The 22,948-nt window shown below is 38.0% G+C and overlaps 2 protein-coding genes across 2 annotated transcripts in view; one reads left to right on the top strand and one right to left on the bottom strand.

The window, feature by feature from the left end:
• Positions 1-2,866, bottom strand: part of col4a6 (collagen, type IV, alpha 6) — an 87,407-nt gene extending 84,541 nt beyond the window's left edge. Inside the window, exons 1-3 of the mRNA XM_057338306.1 lie at positions 2,753-2,866; positions 2,505-2,629; positions 2,306-2,351 (exon numbers count right to left, since the gene is read on the bottom strand). Coding sequence (XP_057194289.1) covers positions 2,306-2,351; positions 2,505-2,515 — 57 coding nt within the window. The 5' untranslated portion in view covers positions 2,516-2,629; positions 2,753-2,866. The remainder of the gene's footprint in view (positions 1-2,305; positions 2,352-2,504; positions 2,630-2,752) is intronic.
• Positions 2,867-3,586: 720 nt separating this feature from the next.
• The window catches only part of col4a5 (collagen, type IV, alpha 5 (Alport syndrome)), a 56,283-nt gene continuing 36,921 nt past the window's right edge, over positions 3,587-22,948 (top strand). The window contains exon 1 of the mRNA XM_057333663.1: positions 3,587-3,846. Within this exon, the coding sequence (XP_057189646.1) occupies positions 3,772-3,846 (75 nt within the window). The 5' untranslated portion in view covers positions 3,587-3,771. The remainder of the gene's footprint in view (positions 3,847-22,948) is intronic.

Raw genomic sequence — 22,948 nt, 5'->3', positions numbered from 1 at the left:
TAGATCGCTTACACAATTATACCGGTATTCAGGGACAGGCACTACAATGGTTCAGATCTTACTTATCAGACAGACATCAATTTGTCCACTTAAATGGGGAATCATTAAATCTAACGCAAGTAAATTATGGATTGCCTCAGGGATCGGTTTTAGGACCCTTGCTATTCTCCATATACATGCTGCCCCCTGGCAACATTATTAGAAAACATGGAATTAGCTTCCACTGTTATGCAGATGATACTCAGCTATATATCTCATAAAGACCAGATGATACGTTCCAGCTATCCAAATTGGCAGAGTGCATCGAAGATGTAAAGCATTGGATGACTTGTAATTTCCTTCTATTAAATTCTAATAAAACAAAAATATTACTTATCGGACCAAAGACACGTGAGCAGAATATTTCGGATTATAACCTGCAATTTGAAGGCTGCACTGTTACTCCAACAAATACAGTTAAAGACCTAGGCGTTATATTAGACAGCAACCTGTCTTTTAAAAATCACATCTCAAATGTCACAAAAACAGCCTTCTTCCACCTTAGAAATGTTGCCAAATTACGAAATATTTTATGTGTGGCTGACGCAGAGAAGCTTATTCATGCATTTGTGACCTCAAGACTTGACTACTGTAATGCACTACTTAGTGGTTGTCCTGCATCATCAATAAACAAACTACAGTTAGTTCAGAATGCAGCTGCCAGAGTTCTAACCAGGTCCAGAAAATACGATCACATAACCCCAATGTTATCAAGCCTTCACTGGTTACCCATTAAGTATCGTATTGACTTTAAAGTTCTTTTAATCACTTATAAAGCCTTAAACGGTTTAGCCCCTACCTACATAACAGAGCTTCTACCACACTACAACCCATCACGCTCTCTAAGATCTCAAAACTCCAGACTTTTGATAACACCTAGAATAACTAAATCCACCAAAGGGGGTAGAGCTTTCTCATACGTAGCACCTAAACTCTGGAATAGCCTTCCCGATACTATTCGAAGGTCAGACACACTCTCCCAAATTAAATCTAGATTAAAGACACATCTTTTCAGCAAAGCATTCACATAATGCAAAATATGCTAAATAAACCACCGGGAGACTGCATTTATTAGATATTATTTACTAGAATAAGCTTGATTGTTATATAAACACCATGCACTGTGCTGTTTTTTACCTTTTTTTGTGTTTTTCAGTTTTTCTTATTTTCTCCTGTAAAGCTGCTTTGGAACAATGCACATTGTGCGCTATATAAATATAATTGAATTGAATTGAACTTTCGTTCACGTGAATGAGGGCAAATGTCTCATTCGACGGCTCAGTAAGAAATTAAGTGGCACCGAAATGAGGCACCGAAATTTGCATTTTGATTCGGTCTGATCCACAACATGAGGATATTTCAGCCCTGCATTGATTCCTACTCTTTTAGTCTGTTTATTCATTTCATGGCTAGACTACTGCCATTACCTTACAGCCCAATTGCATTGCCCATTCAAAATAATAATAATACCCAACAATGTTTTGAAGCCTTAGATATTGTCTAATGACATGCTTTTTCTGGGCTAATGTTATGCACGCAACCCCCCTATTTTAAGACATCTATAGTAGGCTAGCTTTTCTGTATAAAGCCTGTCTATGACCTAATTAATGACCATTATAGCAGCCTCATTCAACTTCAGTGACTAGAACTCATCTGTAGAGATTAGTCTGTATAAAATTACATCTCAGTTGGTGTTACAATAAGATTTCAAAGGGGTTTACTGCCACAAATCATGCATACTAAACACATACATCTTATTTAATTTAACACAAGTCATGGACTGAATGTAAATACAGCAAAATAGTTGCTGTTGTAAAAGGGTTGTAACAAGATAAATGGGCGTGCCTGAAAATGGGGTGTTTTGCATATTAATTAGGAGGAGGAGTGTGCTATTTAAGTTTGGTGATGAGTGAATTGCCACCATGAGACGCTAAACACATCAAACAAACTACACAGATTTCAGGTAATTTTACTCTGAAACCTGAGATGTATAAGGTTTTAACAAGGCACACAGCTAGTCTAAAAAAAGACATGTGAAACCGCTAAAAAAATTGGACTAAATAAAAATCGTATCAAGTGACACCCAAATGCCTTCGAAACAGTTGTTTGCTACAGCATTGTGTTAACGTTACTCAAAACATTAAAGGCCCGGTATTTAATGTATATCACTAAAATTCTAGACTGCTAACAGTTTCAGTTAAACAATGAACTATACGTTGTAATATGTTTATGTGAACAGTTTCTTTAATAATAATAGCTCACTTACCGCGCGTGCAGTTTCTGCATACAAGACAGCAGCTAACACACAACACCTGTAAAGAGATATCGCAAAATAAATCAGGTGTGCTCGAAAGAAATACTCCGCTTTATTAAACTCGGCTGACTAAATCTGACAGACAGTTATATTTTACATCTGAATGTGTAATCGCATTCCCTCTTAAAAAAACAACTGCTAGTATACTTACCAAAGTTTCATTTTGTAAAGCTCTGAACACGCAGGTATTTATCCTCAATCCTGCCGTTTTCACGGTTAGCCTCGGTAAATGGCTTCAGACTTAATCATTTGAGAATCCGGTGATCGGTCCGTCCGCTTCGGAGGAAAGACATGGATAAGAATAAACAATTAATCAAGTGATACAACGGTTACTTTGTACACGTATTACACAAAGTCTGATGGCCGATTGTACTCTGAGAATAAGAATTGTTCACTCACAACAAACTTGGATGCGTGGAAACGCTCCCTCCGCGGCTGAGTCGATTCTTGCACTGCTGCAAGCGCGAGCTGCACCGAGAAGAGGAGGCGGGATTTTCCAGCTGTCAATCACGCTCGCCTCACACTTTTGTCTCTTGAACCTCCGACTATCTGGTCAGAAAATTACGAGCCAATAGTTTAGACAAAATTCGAATAATATATGCTTGAGACATAACTGGACATAATTAGAAAAATAAACCAAGATAAATGTATTATACATGTAATGTATAATAAAAGTTAAAAGGTTAATAAAATGAATTTAAAAATATATATAAAACTACACATTTTTTTTACGTTTAACAATAATAGCAATTAGTGTTGTTGCTGCGTCAGTTGTTGTTATAACGTTTTTAATAAGGTTACGGTAATAAGGATACTAAAGTAAACTTTGTTGTAGCTTGTTCTCCACCATTCATTTCAGTAAACGAGAACGGCTAAAATGTGAAAATGGGAATTTAGAGGTAGGCTATATACATTATTTCTCTTTTGTTACAAAACTCTGTAAAATTATTGCACCGAATAAAATATTGATTTGAAACGTATTTTTCGATATCTATCAGACTGTGTCTTCCTCCGCCATTTCGTTGCTACCGAACGTATAAAATGAGAAAACAAAAAAGTACCAGAAAGTTATTCTTTTTTGTTAGTAGTTTGTCCAATATGTGAACTTTGGGAAAAATGAGAAGACATCAATGAGTCTACGAAGTTTTTGATCTAGATCTTGGGATCTATAATTTGGCGGAGTGATATGACGTAGTTCGGTGAGCAGGTTAAGGGGATTCCGTAAAGTGAAGGTTGCATTATCGAGGCTGCGAGCGCTCCCAGCACTGGGCAGCAGTGAGACTTTACAAGAATCCCCTGCTACTTTTGCAAAAGCATCTTGTTTTAGCAGTTAGGTTAAAGGAGGAATATGAGAAGTTCAACAAGTGTTCATAGTTATAACTGTCAATGTTGAGGGGCAAGATTCTTTGAAAATCAGGATGAACTTAAAGAGTGTCGGCACGCTGTTACTTTTCCTAACTCTATGCATAGAGGTGCAGAAGTCGGAGTCTGCGGTAAGTGTACATACTATGCTACTTGCTTCTTTTAGTTATCATATCATGACAAAGTGAAACATTTTGAAGTTGCGTATTTGTATCTGCGATCCGTAAGCGTAAGAGTTACTTGCGACTTATCTAAACTTTATAATTGGAGGTAACTTTTACAACGTGATACTGTTCTAGCTACGTATGAAGAATTCATCTTAAACTTTTATATAATTTCAAGTTTGACAGTTGCAGTGCCCTTATTAATACATGCGATGGTGTGTAATATGGAATGTAATCAAATATATTGATTTATCTTTTTTGAATAAAAACGCAGAGATATGCATCGCATCACATTTAATGGTCCCAGCTGCGTGTGGAAACATGTAGGAAGTTTCTTTTAAATATATTACTAACCTAAACCATCAAACACAATTTATTAATGGTCAGGCATGATTGTTTTTACATTTACTTTTATACATTTCGCAGACTACTGGACAGTGTCAAGTCAAGTCGAACGTGGTTGTTTTCATGTTGTTTTCTCTTGTCTAGTGTATATTGTAAAATAGCCTTTTATGTCATCTGAACCTCACAAGTTTTATTGTAAATGGTTAACCTGAAAGTTGTTGTGTTAGACCGAAAACTATTTTTTCTTTATGCAAGAAATCAGAATTTACTTTTTTACTTATACACAGTTTACTTATACACAGGTACCGGTTTTGAGAAATAAAACAATTATATTATCATCTTATATTAGGCTGTCAAACTAATGATTTCTTTAAGAAAAATCTGTAATATTATTTCCACATCAACCAGTTAACTGAACACAATCTTTACTGTCTTTAGTATATCCAGCCTAAAGTGATCTTGGTCAGTCTGACAACATCTCTGCATCTTTATACCTGTTTGGATGCAATGCCACATATAAAGATAAAAATGTAGCATCGTTATATGGCGGATTGATTGTCCTGCTGTCAGAATAGTCTGTAACCGGACAGACAGGTGAGGACATGTTTAGAAGGATATATCCTAGAGGTACTGATACACACGTCGCAGCAGTGACAGCAGTAGACCTTTAGTGACCTTACCCAAAAAACCATCATGTCTTACATTCCTACATTTCTAAATTGGCATTGTTGTATACAATCACAATAGGGACCCTGAGTGTAGCTTGCAGTTGCTTTACCGTTGATGTCTATTGGAATGTTCCAATTATCACTAAGCACTAGGTAGCTCCTTTAGATTACCCCTAGGGATCCGCCCCATTTCTGTTACTCAATTTACAAGGTGAAAGGTGGTATCTGTCATTCCAATAGGAAGGAGTTAGCTAGCCATGAGGACAAGCATGTGTATATCACCAGCCCATCCCCCAAGGAGCGAGATTGCGCGACCCTAGGGACTATTCAATAAGTGAATCTAACCCCAGACACAACCCATTGTGTATGTATTGTGTTCACGCAACCTCTTAACCTCTTTAGTCCTTCGCAAAATTGCCGGTTTGCATTCACCAATTCCAGTCCAACTCAATTTGCATGTTCGTCTGATGTAAGTGTGCCTTATCAAGGTGTGCGGCAATCATATATGACATTATTTAGCTTGACTCCAAATTTGAAACACCTTTCTCATTTGTAGGCCTAATGCACACATTACAAATGAGATACTAATAGTAAATCTGACATTGTTTTCTCTAAGATTTAGACAGATCTCAGGGCAAATTAGTTTGGATGCAAGAGTGATTGTTCAATCTGAGGTGCAACTGCTGCAAGGTGGAAGAAAATATTTTCTCCTATTTTTAAAATGTCAAAGCCTTCTACTCGATGTAGAAAGTAATTCCTGGCCACAATTCCACCATTCTGTCTTTCAGAACTGGTCCACCTAGTGGTGAAATTTGGTATCATGTGTCCAGAAGTCCATTTCAAATGAAGATTAAAAATCTCTTCTGCTGTTAGATATTTTATAGTTTATATACATACATATATATATATATATATTATATATATATATATATATATATACACATTGCAGTTGTAATCCTATTGGATGTTTTAAGTTTTCAGTCTTTTGGAAATGCCTGAAATCTTTTGTTACCAGGTCAGAGAGTTTGTTGGTAACTTAAACCATAGGGGTCTGCTTTGAACTCTTCATACTTGAAAGAGTCCATACACTGTGCAGTTCAAGGTATATGAACATGCATGAATGTGTGTGTGGCTCTTTCTGTCTTTGTATTCACCTGCCTTTTATGCACATATGCACAAATGTCGTTGATGTATTGTGTGTTTTCAATTTACACAATACAGCAAAAAACTTGAAGCTCCTCAGCACTTAAAACGCAGCCTGACGGAAGTAATCTGTGTTCACAGCCATAACATCCATTCAATAGCAGAGATATCCACCGCGAGTGCCCGTCTTTGCTGCAGTCTCATGCCAGGATGTGAGGACTGAGGTGGGGGTTAGGGATTGGCAGCTTGTGATAGTTCTTTCTCTAGGACGGGCAAATTCCAGTCTTATCTCACCTGCAGGAGAGAGAGGTTCACGAGATGCACACAAGCAGCCATGCAAGAAGCTTATTTCAAAACAGCCCCACGAGGGCTTGCACAAGCTCACAGTGACAGCTCTGACATACAGTAGATGAAAAACTTTTACATCTACTGGAGACATATTCACACCATCTTTATAAAATTGGAACAGGAACAGAAACATCTTTTTAGGCCAGTGTCAAGGCTGTGTAGTATGGAACGTGTTGGTAGCAATTTTCAAATTGAAATTCAATTTACAAAATGGCAATGCAGTATGTAAAATGACAATGCATTAATGTCCTTAAATATACATTTAAAATAATATATGTGCAACATTAGGTGCAAAATGAAAATGAATATTCAATTAAATAATTTACATTTGTCAGTTCCTACACTACTTTTAATATGTAGTTTAAATGCATATTTTAAGGCTCTTTAAAGTCCCAGTGAAATAAAAAATGACAATTCTTATTTTTACATCAAATATTGCAGCGTTTATAGTAAATAGCTTATTAATGTGGGTCATTTTCTTTTTAAAATGTATGTACCCTCATAATCTTCAGTTAAAATCTGAAAATGCACTTCCACCCTGAAATGACGATCCATCTCAAATTACCTAAATTAGACGGTTTGGGCGGAGCATCTGTTAACTCCTCCTCTTCAACTGTCAGTCTGCTGCTTGTTTCATTTCGAAATGCAACAGCTGTTTTTATACATCCAATCAATTCGCAGTAAAAAACGCAAGCCACGCTCAAAAGTTTACTTCTTTTAAATTCCTTTTCACTCAGAAATGCGTCAGAATACGGAAGTAAAAACGATTGCAACTTCCGGTTCACGCGTACTTTAAGTTGCAAATTTAAAATGAAAATGCATTAACCGGCTTGATAATATATGTTTAAGATAACCAAGCAAAACTGTAGCAAAATGATCATTCAAATGTTATTTTCCCTAAATGCATTAACAACATTAACAGGTCGAACATTTGGGATTGCATTTTCATTGAGTGTTGCAAAATTCAATGTGGACTTGAAAATGCATTTCCAGCTGGCCACGCATATTATGACAACAATATAAAGACAACAGTCAAAATACTGAATGTGTTCATAGTGAAAACACGTCTGCACGCGTATGAGAAGGTCGACATGAGACGTTCAGCATAGCGAGCTCACCGCCAAGTAAGGCAGAGATGTTTTAACAATGTTTCTAATTTTCTACTAGTTTTATCATCTACAGACACCTAATAATCTTAAGAAACTCCTAAACCGTTTCTGTCTTTATTCTCCAATTCGTGACAGCTCTTTCTGCAGCCACACATCAACGCACGCGCACCTGGCGTGGCCGTGGCCAGCCCGTAATGCATTTTCAAGTCCACATTGAATTTTGCAACACACTACACTCTATGGAGGACTAAACCTGCAAAAATTATAAATAAATAAATGTATAAATAAATAAATATATAAACGAATAAATGTAATAATATGAAAATAAATAAAGGAATGAATGGTTTGATAAAACAAAATAATTCGTTTTAGCTATTATTGATCTTAGCTTTAACTTTTCTTTTCATTTTTTAAATTGATTTATTATTTTTTGTGTCCATTTTTAATTATTTTTAATTATTATTATTATTTATTTTTAGATTATTTTATTTATCATTTCCTTTTATTTTTACATTTATTTATTTATATGTTTATTTATTTTTATATTTATTTATTATCGCATGTATTTATTTCCACTTTTATTTATTTATTCTTGTATTTATTCTTACTTTTCTGTGTCTTGTATGATAATTAGATGGGTTGGTCTTGCCTACTATTGGTTCAGCGTAGATTGAAGCGTTTGATCGATTACTCTTGACTTGTTTTGGACTAACGTCACGTCACTCACTGATCGTTTGCTTCGTGTATAACGTTTATGGCGTGCGCACAATTAGCTAGAGAGTTACAGCATTTAGCCAATGAAGTCGATAACCATGCATCAAATGACTATGTGTCATTCAGATTAGATGCATTTATTGAGGATTTATTACAGATTGACGGAGAGATAAATGACAAAGTTCTTCAAAATCTGTGCGAGTCAGGGGGTGCTAAGGTGGTGACCAAGTTCCGGTTACAGGTCCTCTGCCAAAGAGGTGCATGAACGACCTCAGCAGATTCGTCGATTCTGAAAGCACAAGACGACTTGATATTAAGATGTCTAATAAACACAGACTTTCTTGTTACATGATTTTGACATTCTTGTTAAGATTGCAAATTATTGGTATGATCGCCCGTAACGGCTGAAGCGAGGTGAAAAAATAAATAAAGCGATTTGACACGGGATTCGTACCCATACAATAAAGTGAGGCAGCGTGTCACTACGGTAACAATCACACTAAGCTATTTCGCAATGCTAGCTGCTGCGGATCTTTGCAATAATATCAAGATGTCACACAACAATATGCAGCTGGATGAATCAAGGGAATATGCCCGTTTTAACTTGTGACCTCTGTGTTATTTATCTCTTATGGAATGTAGTTTACGAGTACCGTTTAGTAACCACGTCTTTTTAGAAGGAATGGTTTCCATTTGATGGCCCCTGTAGTGAAAGAACGATGCTCATTACTACCGTGTTAACTTGTGACTTAAGTTCACTATGTCTCAATTCATTTACATTATGTTACATCATGTTACATTAAATCTTTACGCTTTTTCTAACCGAAAGGCTGCTTATAACTATCACTTTGACAAAGCGTTAGCTTGCGACTTCGGTTTACAAGCTCATCTGTGTAGTTAAACCTTATTACATTTTGTGCTTTATGATTTTCACCAGTTGAACTGTAACACCACCTTAGCACCCTCTGACTCGCACAGACTTTGAATGTGCTGCAAAGAGGCTAACAACCGAGGGAGAACTTTGTCATTTATCTCGCCGTCAATCTGTAATAAATCATCAATAAGTGCATCTAATCTGAATGACACATAGTCATTTGATGCATGGTTATCGACTTCATTGGCTAAATGCTGTAACTCTCTAGCTAATTGTGCGCCCGCCATAGTTACTTAACGTTATACACGAAGCAAACGATCAGTGAGTGACGTGACGTTAGTCCAAAACAAGTCAAGAGTAATCGATCAAACGCTTCAATCTACGCTGAACCAATAGTAGGCAAGACCAACCCATCTAATTATCATACAAGACACAGAAAAGTAAGAATAAATACAAGAATAAATAAATAAAAGTGGAAATAAATACATGCGATAATAAATAAATATAAAAATAAATAAACGTATAAATAAATAAATGTAAAAATAAAAGGAAATGATAAATAAAATAATCTAAAAATAAAAAATAATAATAATTAAAAATAATTAAAAATGGACACAAAAAATAATAAATCAATTTAAAAAATGAAAAGAAAAGTTAAAGCTAAGATCAATAATAGCTAAAACGAATTATTTTGTTTTATCAAACCATTCATTCCTGTATTTATTTTCATATTATTACATTTATTCGTTTATATATTTATTTATTTATACATTCATTTATTTATAATTTTTGCAGGTTTAGTCCTCCATATACACTCAGCACGCTGTGTGTAAATGAAAATGCAATCCCAAATGTTCAACCTGTTAATGTTAATGCATTTGGGGAAAATAACATTTGAATGATCATTTTGCAACAGTTTTGCTTGGCTATCATAAACATATATAATCAATCCAGGGAATGCATTTTCATTTTTATTTTGCAACTTAACAAGCGTTTAATATTAAAAGTAGTGTAGGAACTGACAAACGTAAATTATATGATTTAACTTTCATTTTCATTTTGCACCAAATGTTGCACATATGTTATTTTAAATGTGTATTTAAGGACATAAATGCATTGTCATTTTACATACTGCATTGCCATTTTGCAAATTGCATTTCAATTTGAAAATTGCTACCAATATGCTTCCATAGGTGTAGACAGTGTGTGATGATCCATATTGTGCATGTAGACTAGAGAGGAAAGACAGACTGTGTCTGCTGTATTTTAGGCTGAATTTATCTATGTCAGCTATCGATACATACTGCTGTATAAATAATGATATTATACATTAATGTTTACCAAAACATAGGCCTTCTTACATACACATGCAGATCTCCCTTAAAAGTGTCATCAGGACAACCTGCCTCATTCATGAAACATGTTTAATGAATAAGGTCTTATATGTCTCCCACTTATCCTCTTTAGAACATGGTCATTAAAGTCTTTTGATTGACTGATCATGACCGATGTGTCGAAATTTTCCCGAAGAGAAATTAGAGGTTGCTTTGTCATCATTCACTCATTCATTTTTAACCTGTGTGATTTTCTTTCTTCTGCAAAGCACAAGAGAAGATATTTTGAAAAATGTTGGTCTTCATTCACTTCTATTGTATGGACACAAAACCAATGCAAGTCAATGGGGATCAACGGCTTTTTGTTACCAACATTTTTCTAAATATGTTCTTTTGAGTTCTGCAGAAGAAAGTAAGTCATACAAGTTTGAAATGACAAGAGGATGTGTAAATAAAGACAGAATTTTGATTTTAAAGGTGAACTGTCCCTTTAAGTAATCATTTGAAGTTTCAGATGTTTCTCCTAAGGAGGGACAAATGAGACAATGGTTGTCAAACAGGAGAGCTAAAATATGAGGTTTTATAAAGTTTGTAGCGAGGAAGGTGGGACGAGAGCCGTGGGGCAGGAAGGCGGGGCCGGTGGCGTGAGTGATAATGAGTATCAGCTGTACGCGCACCGGTCCCGCATGCCTCACGGGGGAGCTCGGGAGCATAAGAGGACGAGCGGCAGGACTTCCGATGAGAGAGGACCGGGCCCGGACATTAGTTAAGTTTTGTTTATGTTTGTGTTGCCAGCAGTCGTCCGCGAGGGGCTGCCGGCTTGTTACTTTTGTATTTTTGTGTATTTATTTTTGATTAAATATTTTGAATGCTCGCCGGGTCCCGCCTCCTTCCTTCCCTTTTGTTGAGTTTATTACACTGGTGCCAAAACCCGGGAGGAAGGACGGACATGCTGTCAAAGAGTCCTCGCCGCTGAGGGGGATCGCGGTGCCGAAGAGTTCGGGCAGCGCAGACGAGAGAAGTCCGCGAGCGGCTGCCCGAGGCTGTGGTGCTGGCGCGTGTGCTCGGACGGGGCGAAGACCTCGCGCCGTGTCCTGGGTCTGAGGTGGGGTGGCTGCCGTCCGCGAGGGAGTGGAGAGGTCAGCCCTGCTTGCCGTGGGCCGGAGCCTGCTACCGTCCGCCGGATCGGGGAGGAGCAGGAAGCGGGGGACCTGCTGCCGTCGGCCGCCAGGACACGAGGACCTCGCTGCCGTGCCCCTGGGTCTTAGGTGGGGTGGCTGCCTTCCGGGAGGGAGCGGAGAAGTCAGCCCCGCTTGCCATGGGCCGGAGCCTGCTGCCATCCGCCGTGTAGGGGAGGAGCAGGAAGCGGGGGACTTCCTGCCGGCTGCCCTCATCCGGAGGAGCCATCGCCGGCCGCCAGGGGGCAGAGGAGGAGCGTCCAGTACCACCGCATGGCACCGCGAGGAAGAGCCTCTCGGCTGGTTGAGGACCGAGCGACAGCGTGTCGGGGAACCGGACTTTTTTTTTTTTCCTCTCTCCCCTCTCTCGTCCCTGTTGCTCCCGGCTCCGTTTTCTCGTCTCGTCGGTGCGCACCCCAGGCGCTGGGGCTCTCAAGGGGGGCCCCCCGCACAGGTGCGGTGGTACCCCCCGGCCTGTGAAGGGCGATGGGGGTATGTAGCGAGGAAGGCGGGACGAGAGTCGTGGGGCAGGAAGGCGGGGCCGGTGGCGTGAGTGATAATGAGTATCTGTGTTTGTGTTGCCGGCAGTCGTCCGCGAGGGGCTGCCGGCTTGTTACTTTTGTATTTTTGTTGTATTTATTTTTGATTAAATGTTTTGAATGTTTGCCGGTTCCTGCCTCCTTCCTTCCATTTTATTGAGCTTTATTACAAAGTTTATGCTGAAATCTCCGGCTTTTGATTGCAGACTTTAGTAAAGTATAATGTTGAAATCCCTATGTGTTACGTACTGTATATTGTGTCTCTAGACATTTATAGGGATGTAACGATTCACCGTGAGCCGGTTGAAAATCGATTATAATGTGTGACGATTCAAATCGGTTGAGGTTTGAACTGAATCGCAATACATTTTTTGAACAGCAGGGGCCGCCATGTTCACTGCAAACCTTAACGTGGACATGCTGATATTTCTTAAATGCAAAAAAATCCAAGAAAAGCACAGACAGTATTAGTTTGTTTATATTAAAGAGACTTTTTCTATTATTAATTTGTTATAAAATTGCAGTTTAGTTTTGTTATTTGAAATAAAACATAATTTTATTATACAAAGAAACGTGAAGCATTTAAGAAATAATGCAAGGGAAGTTGTTCATTTCTAATTTGTTTCAACTCATTTTGTAAAAATAAATTGTGAGTAAATCGTGAATAAATCGCATCGTGAGATTAGAATCGTGCATCGCATCGTGAGCTGAGTGAATCGTTACATCCCTAGACATTTACAATCTGATCTGCTACAGTATAACTACTGTTTGTTGAAGGACTAGTTAGTGCCACTGCTACCAGAATAATAGTATGTGGGGGGGGGCGTATTTGTTCACAATGTGGTGTGAATGAGCTCCAAATGCCATTTAGGATTAGCTGGTCAACATTTTTTTTATAGAGCTTTGGTGTCACTCCTGTCTTCCTCTTACACCCAGTCTTGATTTTTCCTCTTCCTTTCTCTCACACTGTGCATCTGCCCCACCCCTGAGTAAACTGACAAATAAAGTGTTTGTAGCTGGTGCTTCATTTATACCACACACAAACACATGCACACACTTTGTGTTTAGTGAAGATGTTTTGGGAATGCAGGAGAGAGGGACAAGTTGCACTTCTTTAATACAGAGGCTGTATGAATGCAAAGAAGTTATGTCTGCTGAGATATATCTGTACATCTCAGTCTGAGGCACTGGCACGTTTTTTTTGCATCAGGATATGAATGGGCGTGTGTGAATATTTGTTGCTCCAGACATCAGCTGTATTGCCATCGTTCTTGGATTTTTGGTACCTGTGGGTCGGACATTAAAACATAAGAAAAGTTGTTTGCCGAAAAAGAACTTATAGTAGGTTTATTAAACTATGTACTACTGTCATACAGTATTTATGGTGAAATAATGAAACACACACCTGCCTGTAATTTGTTCCTGAAGACGTTATTCAGCTTGTTCAGGTGTGTAGTTGTGAAGCTGACGTCACACCCTATGTTGCAGTGTCGCCGCCATCTTGGGAGGATCATACTCCACTGCTATTATTGTTTTGATGTACAGGGGATGGGCGGGGCTGTGTGTACCGACCTGAACACAGAACTTACAGATTGTGCTTGTAGCATCTAGGAGGCTGCTCAGGTAGCTGTGGGAGTAGAATTGGTCTGGTTAAGAGTTGTTAAATCGGTTAAATCATTTTTGAGACATTATTTTAAAGGGGTGATATGACAGGGCTAAAACGAATATTATCGTTTGTTTTAGATGTAATGCAATGTGTGTACATGACATGATTTAAGGTTAAAAATGCTGTATTTTCCACATACCGTGCATGTTTGTATCTCCTCTTTGCCCCGCCTCTCTGAAACGCGCAGATTTTTTACAAAGCTCATCACTCTGAAAAGCGAGGTGTGCTATGAATGGCTAGTAAACCAGTGCTTAGTGATTGGTCTAATATTGCAAGCGTGTGACAGAAATGTAAAGCCTCTTACCATATTTGGAACATCAGGTTCCTAAGCAATTGTACTGACAGGTACGCCCACCTTACTTGCATAAATATTTGGGCGGTCTTGGTCAAATCATACCACGAACTGACGTAGATTTGTGGGGGTGTGGTTACACGAGGCGTTTCAGGCAGGTCTGGGTGAGCATTCGCTTTTAGATAGAATGCATCTTTTGTTCCGACACATAGGCTACGTTCATACAGCACCAGAATACGGTTGTCAGTCCGGTATTTGAGTCCTTAATACAGTTGTGTTTACACGCAGTTCGGTTATTTACGGGTGTGACAACCGTATTCTGTAACCGAACTCACACCTGTAAATCTTCGGGACTCACAACCGCATTTGCGGAGAAGCCCTGCTGTGTGAACGGAATCGTACTGGACAAGTAGTTGTCTATCGCGTCACTCGCCATTCTCTGTCACGTACGGTGCACTAAGATGTCTGCAAACAGCGGTGCTGAAGTGCCTTGTAATGGTATGCACAGCCAATCTTCCGACCTTAAACAACAGCGCTATAATGCGACATTATATGTTAAGTGCTCGTAGACGCCAAAGTGTAACGGCAGCCCTCTTATGTAAACATACTACACGCATATGAGTCTTGCGATTTTTATTTATTTGTTGTAGTGCAATCAATGAGATCACACGCAAAAGTAACACTTTAAACGTGATATGGAACTTTTAATAGAGTGTTAAAGATAAAAGCTTAATATAACGTTAAGTGTGTGATAAATGTGTGTAGAAAAGGAATTGATTCAGTTGTTTCAGTTTAATTATTCACCAGTAGGTGGCGGCAGCGCCTCACCGGTCATAAAGCCGTACTTTTGCAGGATCTTACATGAAGTAATGAGCGAGACTGACTGCGATTGTTTGTTTGGCGTTAAACATGCAACTGCCGTCACTGATGTTATATTAATTCATTTTGCAGATTAAAACCAACTTTAAATATGTAAACCCCCTTGTAAAGTCTTCTGTGTACACTGGGAAGTATTACACAAGCCTACTTTTTTGTACAGCTCCAAGTCCATTGCATTCTTTTGATAATCTATGCTATTCGCGTGAGTCACTATGGTTACAGGAGGCGCGTGCAGATAAAATACAGGCTCGAGTTCGGTTGCTCGGTCATACAGACAGTATTGAAGCTGCAACTGTAAGCCGCTGTGTGAACAGGACATTTCGAGACTCACACCTGTAAGTAAATACGGTTGTCAATCCTGAAAAGTGACTGTATGAACGTACCCTTAGTGACTAAGTGTCTAATACATGCATGGGCAACTTATAACACACCAAAGACACAGAAAAACATGTATTCACGACATATGACCCCTTTAAGGTCGAAAAACTACAAAGTGTTGCTTAATACCAGGTGCCTTCAACATGATGGCAATATATCCTGAGCAGAGGTGGGTAGTAACGCGCTACATTTACTTCGTTACATTTACTTGAGTAACATTTTGGAAAATATGTACTTTTTAAGTAAAATTAGAAGTGTGTACTTTTACTTTTACTTGAGTAAATTTCTAATAGAAAATCTGTACTTTTACTTCGTTACATAACTTACATTGCGTGACGTTCCTGCGTTCCTTCATTTTAAAATATGCTTTTTAAAACGCGTTGTTTATTTCAAGGTTGTCGTCTCTTTTTACGGGCATTCCCGAGTGATCGATTCTTTTGAGTCGATTCTTTTGAAAGCATTAATTGAACAATGGTCAAAACCATTTGAATAGGCTAATGAATCAGTTCAAAATAATGATTTGTTCAGTTCGCAGCACGATCTGAATCATCTGAAGCTGGATTACTCACTCCTTTACACACTGCAGATGTTCTAGATCATCTTAGGAAATGCTCTGAGTTTAGTTAATGCTTTAGTTTGACATGGTCTATTATTCTAAATAAATTGTGTAAACTACATTGACATCAGGACTAGATGAAATTTACAGAAATGCTTGTCTCTTCTGTGTTTGTCTATTCTTTAGTCTCTCTAGTATATTGCAAAGATATCTGCTTATGATAATTAAAAATATTTATTAAAATGTAATATTAAAATATTGGCGTTAATATTAATTTTATGTAGTAGGCCTATATAATCAGATACAAAGTAACTAAGTAACTAGCTACTTGAGTAGTTTTTTCATTGCATTCTTTTTTACTTTTACTCAAGTAATTTTTAAAATAGTGACTTTTACTTTTACTTGAGTAACAATTTCTCTAGTTACTTGTACTTTTACTTGAGTAAAGATTTTGGCTACTCTACCCACCTCTGATCCTGAGGTTTTAGACATTCGTTCTATGACAATAGGATCTAAGGACACTTACAGAAAAAAGACTTGCTCTAAACTTTTTTTGCATGCCCCAAAATATAGAACTCTTATCGCAACTAATATTTGGAAACCAGAATCTGTAAGGATTTTTAAATCCGGTCCAAAAACTTTTTTAGGATGGAAAATATTTTAGGATGGCTTTTAATTCATACTTATACTATTCATGAGTGTTTTATTGGTGCTCTGTCTATATATTGTTGTATTTAGTTGGTAAATGTTCATTGCTTTGAGAAGCCACTTTTATAGCTACATATAAGTATTATTAATAATAATACTTTTTTTGTATTTTTCTGATTTCACTTTTATTCAGTGTAGGTGTAATAGTTTATCAACTTGATTATACAACTGATCAACTTGATCATACAAACACACTAATCGTATATTCTATCTACATCCTCAGAAGAAGTCCTCAGAGGAACATTTATACAGTTTATTTCAATGCTATTTAAAGTTATAATAGAGAGTTTTGTTCACTTCCGATTCCGAATGTGATGTTATCATAACTTTTCCTTTGATATTAAGGTCAGAAAAATCTGTCCAGTCTGTGTAGCATCAGCCATGTTTGAAGGACCCGCAGAAGCTCATACTGTTTTTGCAGTTTGAAGCTTTTGCACATGTGCCACCTCCTAGTGCCCAGTATTGTTTCTTTCTTTAGACTTTCTTTATACGGTTGTATAGTGGTTTTAGAAACAAATGTAAAGGAGTGCATGTGATCATATTTAATTGATGTTGGCCTTATTTGATAAGCACTGTGCATAGAGTCATAAACTCACTTCACAAACGCTCCAGTGAAGGTGTTTACTCTGAAAGCGCTTGAGAAATGTCTGCTCTGGTACACATGAATGTGATCAGAAATCAGAAGCAAAACACGGAGACGTCTGATTTAAGGTTCAAAGGCTTGCAATGCATTACTGTACAAACGGGAAGCATAGGGGAGATGGGAGAGGTGCTATGGTGCATTCGTGATGGATTTAATAGCCGTGTTGTTGTCTGGTTGTGTCGTACAAACACTTGTGGGTGAGTGTTGAATCAGATGACAATGACATATTAAAGACACGTGAGAGTTCCATTAGGGTCTTATTTATATATTTTGATTTAATTGTGCAAAATTTTCTGCTGGAATTGGCGCTCCCCAATCAAGTAAATGCCTGAAATAAAGATTATAAATGTAAATAAATGTAAATCATTTTTATTTCGGAATTCACATGGAATTCGCACCAAAATGTTCCAAAAACCCACATTTCACATGTGATCACACGTGTTTTTTTGCACATGTTAAACACATGTTGTATACATGTGATCACATGCGAAAAACATGTAAAAAAACATGTGAAATTCATGTGTCTTTTCTGTAAGGGCGCGTTTATATGTCGGCTATACCAAATGAATTAATATGCAGTTAGTCATTTCATATCTTGTTTATTGTATGCCAGTTTTACAAAAAAAAGAGAAAGCATCACAGAAGTAAACATTCTGGAAAGGATAAACTGCTTCGTGTGTTTGTTTGCTAACAATCTAACTTCTTCAGAGTAGTGATGGGTCGTTCTTGAATGATTCGAATCTTTAATGTGACTCGGGAAGAACGAGTCGTCTCGGGGAGTGATTCGTCCAGTCACGCATGGGCATTGCGTAACATTCTATGGGTCCTGTGACAAAAGAACGAACGACTCGAACCCGAAGACTCAGGAGGTGAACTAATCAATTCTCTTTCCGGCTCAGACTGCATTGGTAAAGCGTAGGGGGCTGTCACGTGATGAACGAACGACTCGAACCCGAAGACTCTTGAGATGAACTAATCAATTCTCTTTCCGGCTCTGACTGCATTGGTTTAGCTTACGACGCTGTCACGTGATGAACGAATGATTCAAACCCGAAGACTCTTGAGGTGAACTAATCAATTCTCTTTCCGGCTCTGACTGCATTGGTTTAGCTTACGAAGCTGTCACGTCGTGAACGAATGAGTCAAACGCGAGGACTTATCAGATAAGAGGTGTGGTGAGCTAATCATAGACTAAAGACCCAGGTAAACAATGAATTAATCTTTTCTGTTTCTTATAGCATTATAGTTTTGTATTGTTTGTAATGTGATCAACGTTTGCAGAATAAGTAGTTGTGTTAAAAAAGTAACATGTAACATTTTAATTATATTTTACTAAAATGAACGAAATGAACGATATGACTCGAAAAAAGATTCGTTCATTTTGCTGAACGAGACTCAAAGGTCCAAGTCAGTAAAATGATCTGAACTTCCCATCACTACTTCAGAGTAACACAGTTGCGAGGACAGCATAGAGTGATACAAACAGTCAGTGAAGCGGTTCAACGGTCAGTTCCCGTGATGATCCTGGTGGAGTATCTCACGGCTATCAGCCAATCAGATTCGAGAACCAGTGAGAACTGATGTACTGTATAAAATATAATAACGTCAATTTCTTTGTTCTGTTGAACACAAAAGAAGATATTTGAAGTATGTTTGTAACCAAAATTCTGGGGCACTATTGACAACCGTAGTGGTTTTTTCCCAACTATGATACATTTTTCCAAATATCTTTCTTTGTGTTCAGCAGAACAACAAACTTTATACAACAACTTGAAGGTGAATAAACGATGACAGTGAACTATACCGGGCGTTAAGAAATTGTTATAAAGACTGATTGAGACATGACATCTATCCTGTTAGAGAAAGTGCAAGAAGAGCATATAGTGGATGTGTGTCTGGATAGAGTTTAGAGGCAAGGACAGTCCCTTATCTAGATGTCTCCTCCCTCCTTTATCTGTCATCTTATACAGTAAAAGTTCAGTCTGAACGGCAGCATCAGTAGATGAAGTGATCTCTCAATCTCCAGTGCTATGTCTGAGTCCTGTTCTATCTCCACAATGACCTCAGTCTCCTTATGAATGAATAAAAAAATGTACTGTCTATATACAGCAGCTGTTGTGTTAGTTCTGTCATTTTAAGTTTGAATACAGTGTAAAATTGTGAAAATTGTAAATATTTTTCATTTTTATTTATAATTTTATTACTATATATATATACAACAAATAAATTAATAGCCGTGCACACCTGTGTGGTCGCGGGCAGGCAGGCAAGCAGGTGTGTTGGAATGATGATGGAAAGAATAGAAGTCCCACACTGCCATAAGCTTTCAAATCTGCCTCTTCTTCAAGCATTTATTAAAAATGTAAAGAACCGTGTGAACTTGCCATATATAGAAGTTCTGAATCAATCATATCACAAAAACTTGATGCAGAAAAGTGTCTCACTGTTGATATCTGTCTGAACTCCAGTGATACTGTACAAGTGTAAAAGTCATTTATCAGGGTCATTTAGTGGGAGTGAGACAGTCTGTGTGTATATTACTAGTGTAGAGCAGCAGGACAGACATGGTAATATCCTAGTGTCTAGTGGTGTCTAGCCCGCTTTAAAACTAGGTGGTAATTATATAGCTTTTGTCAGATAGAGATGTGTGTGCACATTTCTTGAATGTCTTTTTGAACAATGAGCTGAATAGATCTTGTTTCGACTTGAATTAGACAGAATTAGTGCCAAAGAGACCCCAAAGTCATGTGATCCTCTTCCCTAAACAGTAATACCTCTTTTATATTTACTTTCCTTGTCATATACACACCCCTGCTTTTCAGCGTTCTTTTTTGCGTTTCTCTATTTGGTCGTAATACTTTGTGCCTCCTTCAGATCTGCTTCTTCTATTAGTGGAGAACGAAGGCAGCAGTGGCTCCCCTGTGTAACTCTGGAAGGCCCTGTTTCATTGTGTGGATGTGCATGTACGGACAGCAAATGTTTACTGTGTTACCAGCAAATAGTCATTTAATAAGAAAAGAATGTTTTTTTTAATTCATTTGTAATGTTTTTTTTTTGCTAATCATTAGCTGTGAGAAGAGATTTACAATGTTTTTTGCAAGAATTTACTGCCATACTGTGAGCATGTTTTTCTTGGCTCATCGCTGCTTTTCCAACAATGCTGTGTGGCATCCGTGGCATTTGATCATCTATCCTCCTCTTGCCTTGGGACAACAGAGGACATTTTTAAAACGTTGTCAGTAGAACTAAAAAGAATAATCATCAAAAAATCCTTGCAAAATATTATATTGTTTGTATTTATTGACAGTACCCCTAAACAAAAAATGTGGAATCGCTGCACCTTGCTTAAGTTAATGCCTTGCTTAACCAAACCAAAATTGTGTTTAAAAAGACAGCTTCGAGGCGTAATTCATTTGAGCCTTGAAGTTTTAGATTCATATGCAAGCTGGGTATGGCATGCAGGTTTGAACATGCTCTGTAGGGGATAGAATTAGATCTCCAGATTATAGCTCGGGTGAGAACTTGCCTCACAATCATTTGAGTGCCAATCCACGTGCAGTGATCCTCACTCAAAAAGCCAAATGTTTTTTTTTTCTTTTAACATTTAACACAAGCATATAAATCAAGGCTGATTCAAGAACAGAAATAAGTTGACCGTTACTAAAATATATATTTCTGTAAAACCTTCCTTCTTTTAGCGTCCTCTTGTGGTGAAAGGTAAGTATTGCATGATTCATGAGCCCATCTGCTGTTGTTTAAACTTTGTTCTGATCTGCAAATATTTAGAGAGAATACAGTTTGTACCAAAATCACATTCGGTGCACCTGGACATGTTGACATAGTTGTGTTTTAAACAAGACTTCTTCAAGTATTGTGCTGTCACAAAAATGTTCACTACTTGTGTGAGAGGAGAAATGCTGATTTCACTTTCTCGTGGGAAATTTGGGTGTTTTGAGAAAGTGATAAGAGTTATATGGTTCAGATAGTGACGTGGACACAAATATACAACAGTTAAAGCTAATTTTGCTTATTCAATTTTGAATGACAAATGTGTTTTAGTTGTGAAAAATAAACCAATATTAAAGTGGATTAGATGACAAACAACATCATGAATTCAGAAAATTACAGATTATGTCTTGCAGAACTGAACTTGATCCAAGTGTGGTGTCCACACGGTCTGAGACCCTTCACAAGATCTCACAGCTGTGCTCGTGTTCTCACAGTCTCTATCAGTGTTTGAAGGATGTCTTTATCTTCCTTATCAGAAGGTCTCACATCTATTTTGATTTGAATCTTGCACACCGCAGAAGTCATTTCTTGCACAATACGACCATGCATTATTTACCTCATTCCATCATCGAGCACTTTAACTCCTAAAGCTGATCTGATTCGAACGAACATGTAACCATCAGTCATCCTGTGTCATTTGCGTGCAATTTTATGATATGGTGTTCTTCCTTGACAAGGTATCAGTCCTCGGCTAATTTTGGTTGTGTACTTACAAAGTGCATTTTTTACTCGGACGGGATTTTTCCATAGTTCGGATCGCTGCTAGTGGATTTTCCATGTGCTCGCACCCATAAGGCTCGTCAACTTAGAGCTCAAGCAAAGAGATGCAGCACAGTTTGTTCTCACACAGTTCACCTTGAGCAGAACAACAAGTACAAAACATTACCTTGGTAAACATTTGACCCCAAGTGCACTTTTTTACCCCTACCCCTACGCCCCCACTCGGCCTTAGCTGGTTAATTTGAAGAGGTCAAAGGTCATTCTTTTCTTAACGCCACAGGAATAAGAATAAAGGAATTTCAGGGACAAATCAGCGCAGGCCATCAGAGGGAGGTGCTTTCCGGAACATAAGATTTAAAAAAGTTGTACTGTAATAACATGTTTAAGAGTTTCTTGGGATTTCTTTCTTCTTTTCTCATTTTATGTACCCTGAAGTCATCAAACACCCCGCAGTGACAGGAGGACGAGTTCAAGGAAATGTGCCGGCCTAGCTGCTTTTGTTGGAATATTTTGGTGTGTTTTTGTTAGACAGTTTTAGGTAAAAAATATTTTGCCACATTGTAGGACCATTTAAATTAATTAGTGAAGGCGTAACATTGATTATGGGGAAAAACACAAGAAGATTTTATGAACGGCTGTAAAAAGTGAATATTCACTTTCCTGTATATACATTTGAACCTTTTTATTTTACAAATTAGTTGAAAGTTGGATGTTATTTGTTCACTATCAATTTAAAGCGGCCCTAACACATGCGGTTTCTGCCCACCTCATATTAATCTTGAGCACATATAGAGTACTATTGCATACTTCGTATCTTCGAAGAGTATTTAGTTTGATCACATTTATAAAAGATAGATACAGCTGTACGATTATTTCCGAAAGCATACGGCGTTTCCGGGGGGGGGAGGGGTGGGGGGGTAGGCTGAACTAAAGCACGTGCGCATCCATTGCCAACAAAACACAGACATCAGTTTCACTCACCGCATGCGGTTCATGTCCGGCATCTTTTAGTGCTGGGACGGCTCCATATATCAGTTTCAATCGATCTCCAAATCCAGCGTTATATCCACCGTTTATATAACATTCATCACCCAAATGCAGTGAACAAACAAACACCTGAACTTTGCGAACGTATGCTCTCTCCCTCTCCTGCACACAAGTGAAAGTGACGTCTGCACATTCTCCT

The sequence above is a fragment of the Triplophysa rosa genome, linkage group LG1 (genome assembly GCF_024868665.1).
Source record: "Triplophysa rosa linkage group LG1, Trosa_1v2, whole genome shotgun sequence".
Classification (NCBI taxonomy): domain Eukaryota; kingdom Metazoa; phylum Chordata; class Actinopteri; order Cypriniformes; family Nemacheilidae; genus Triplophysa; species Triplophysa rosa.
The sequence above is the reverse complement of the archived record's forward strand: the minus strand, read 5'-3'. Positions and strand labels throughout refer to the sequence as shown.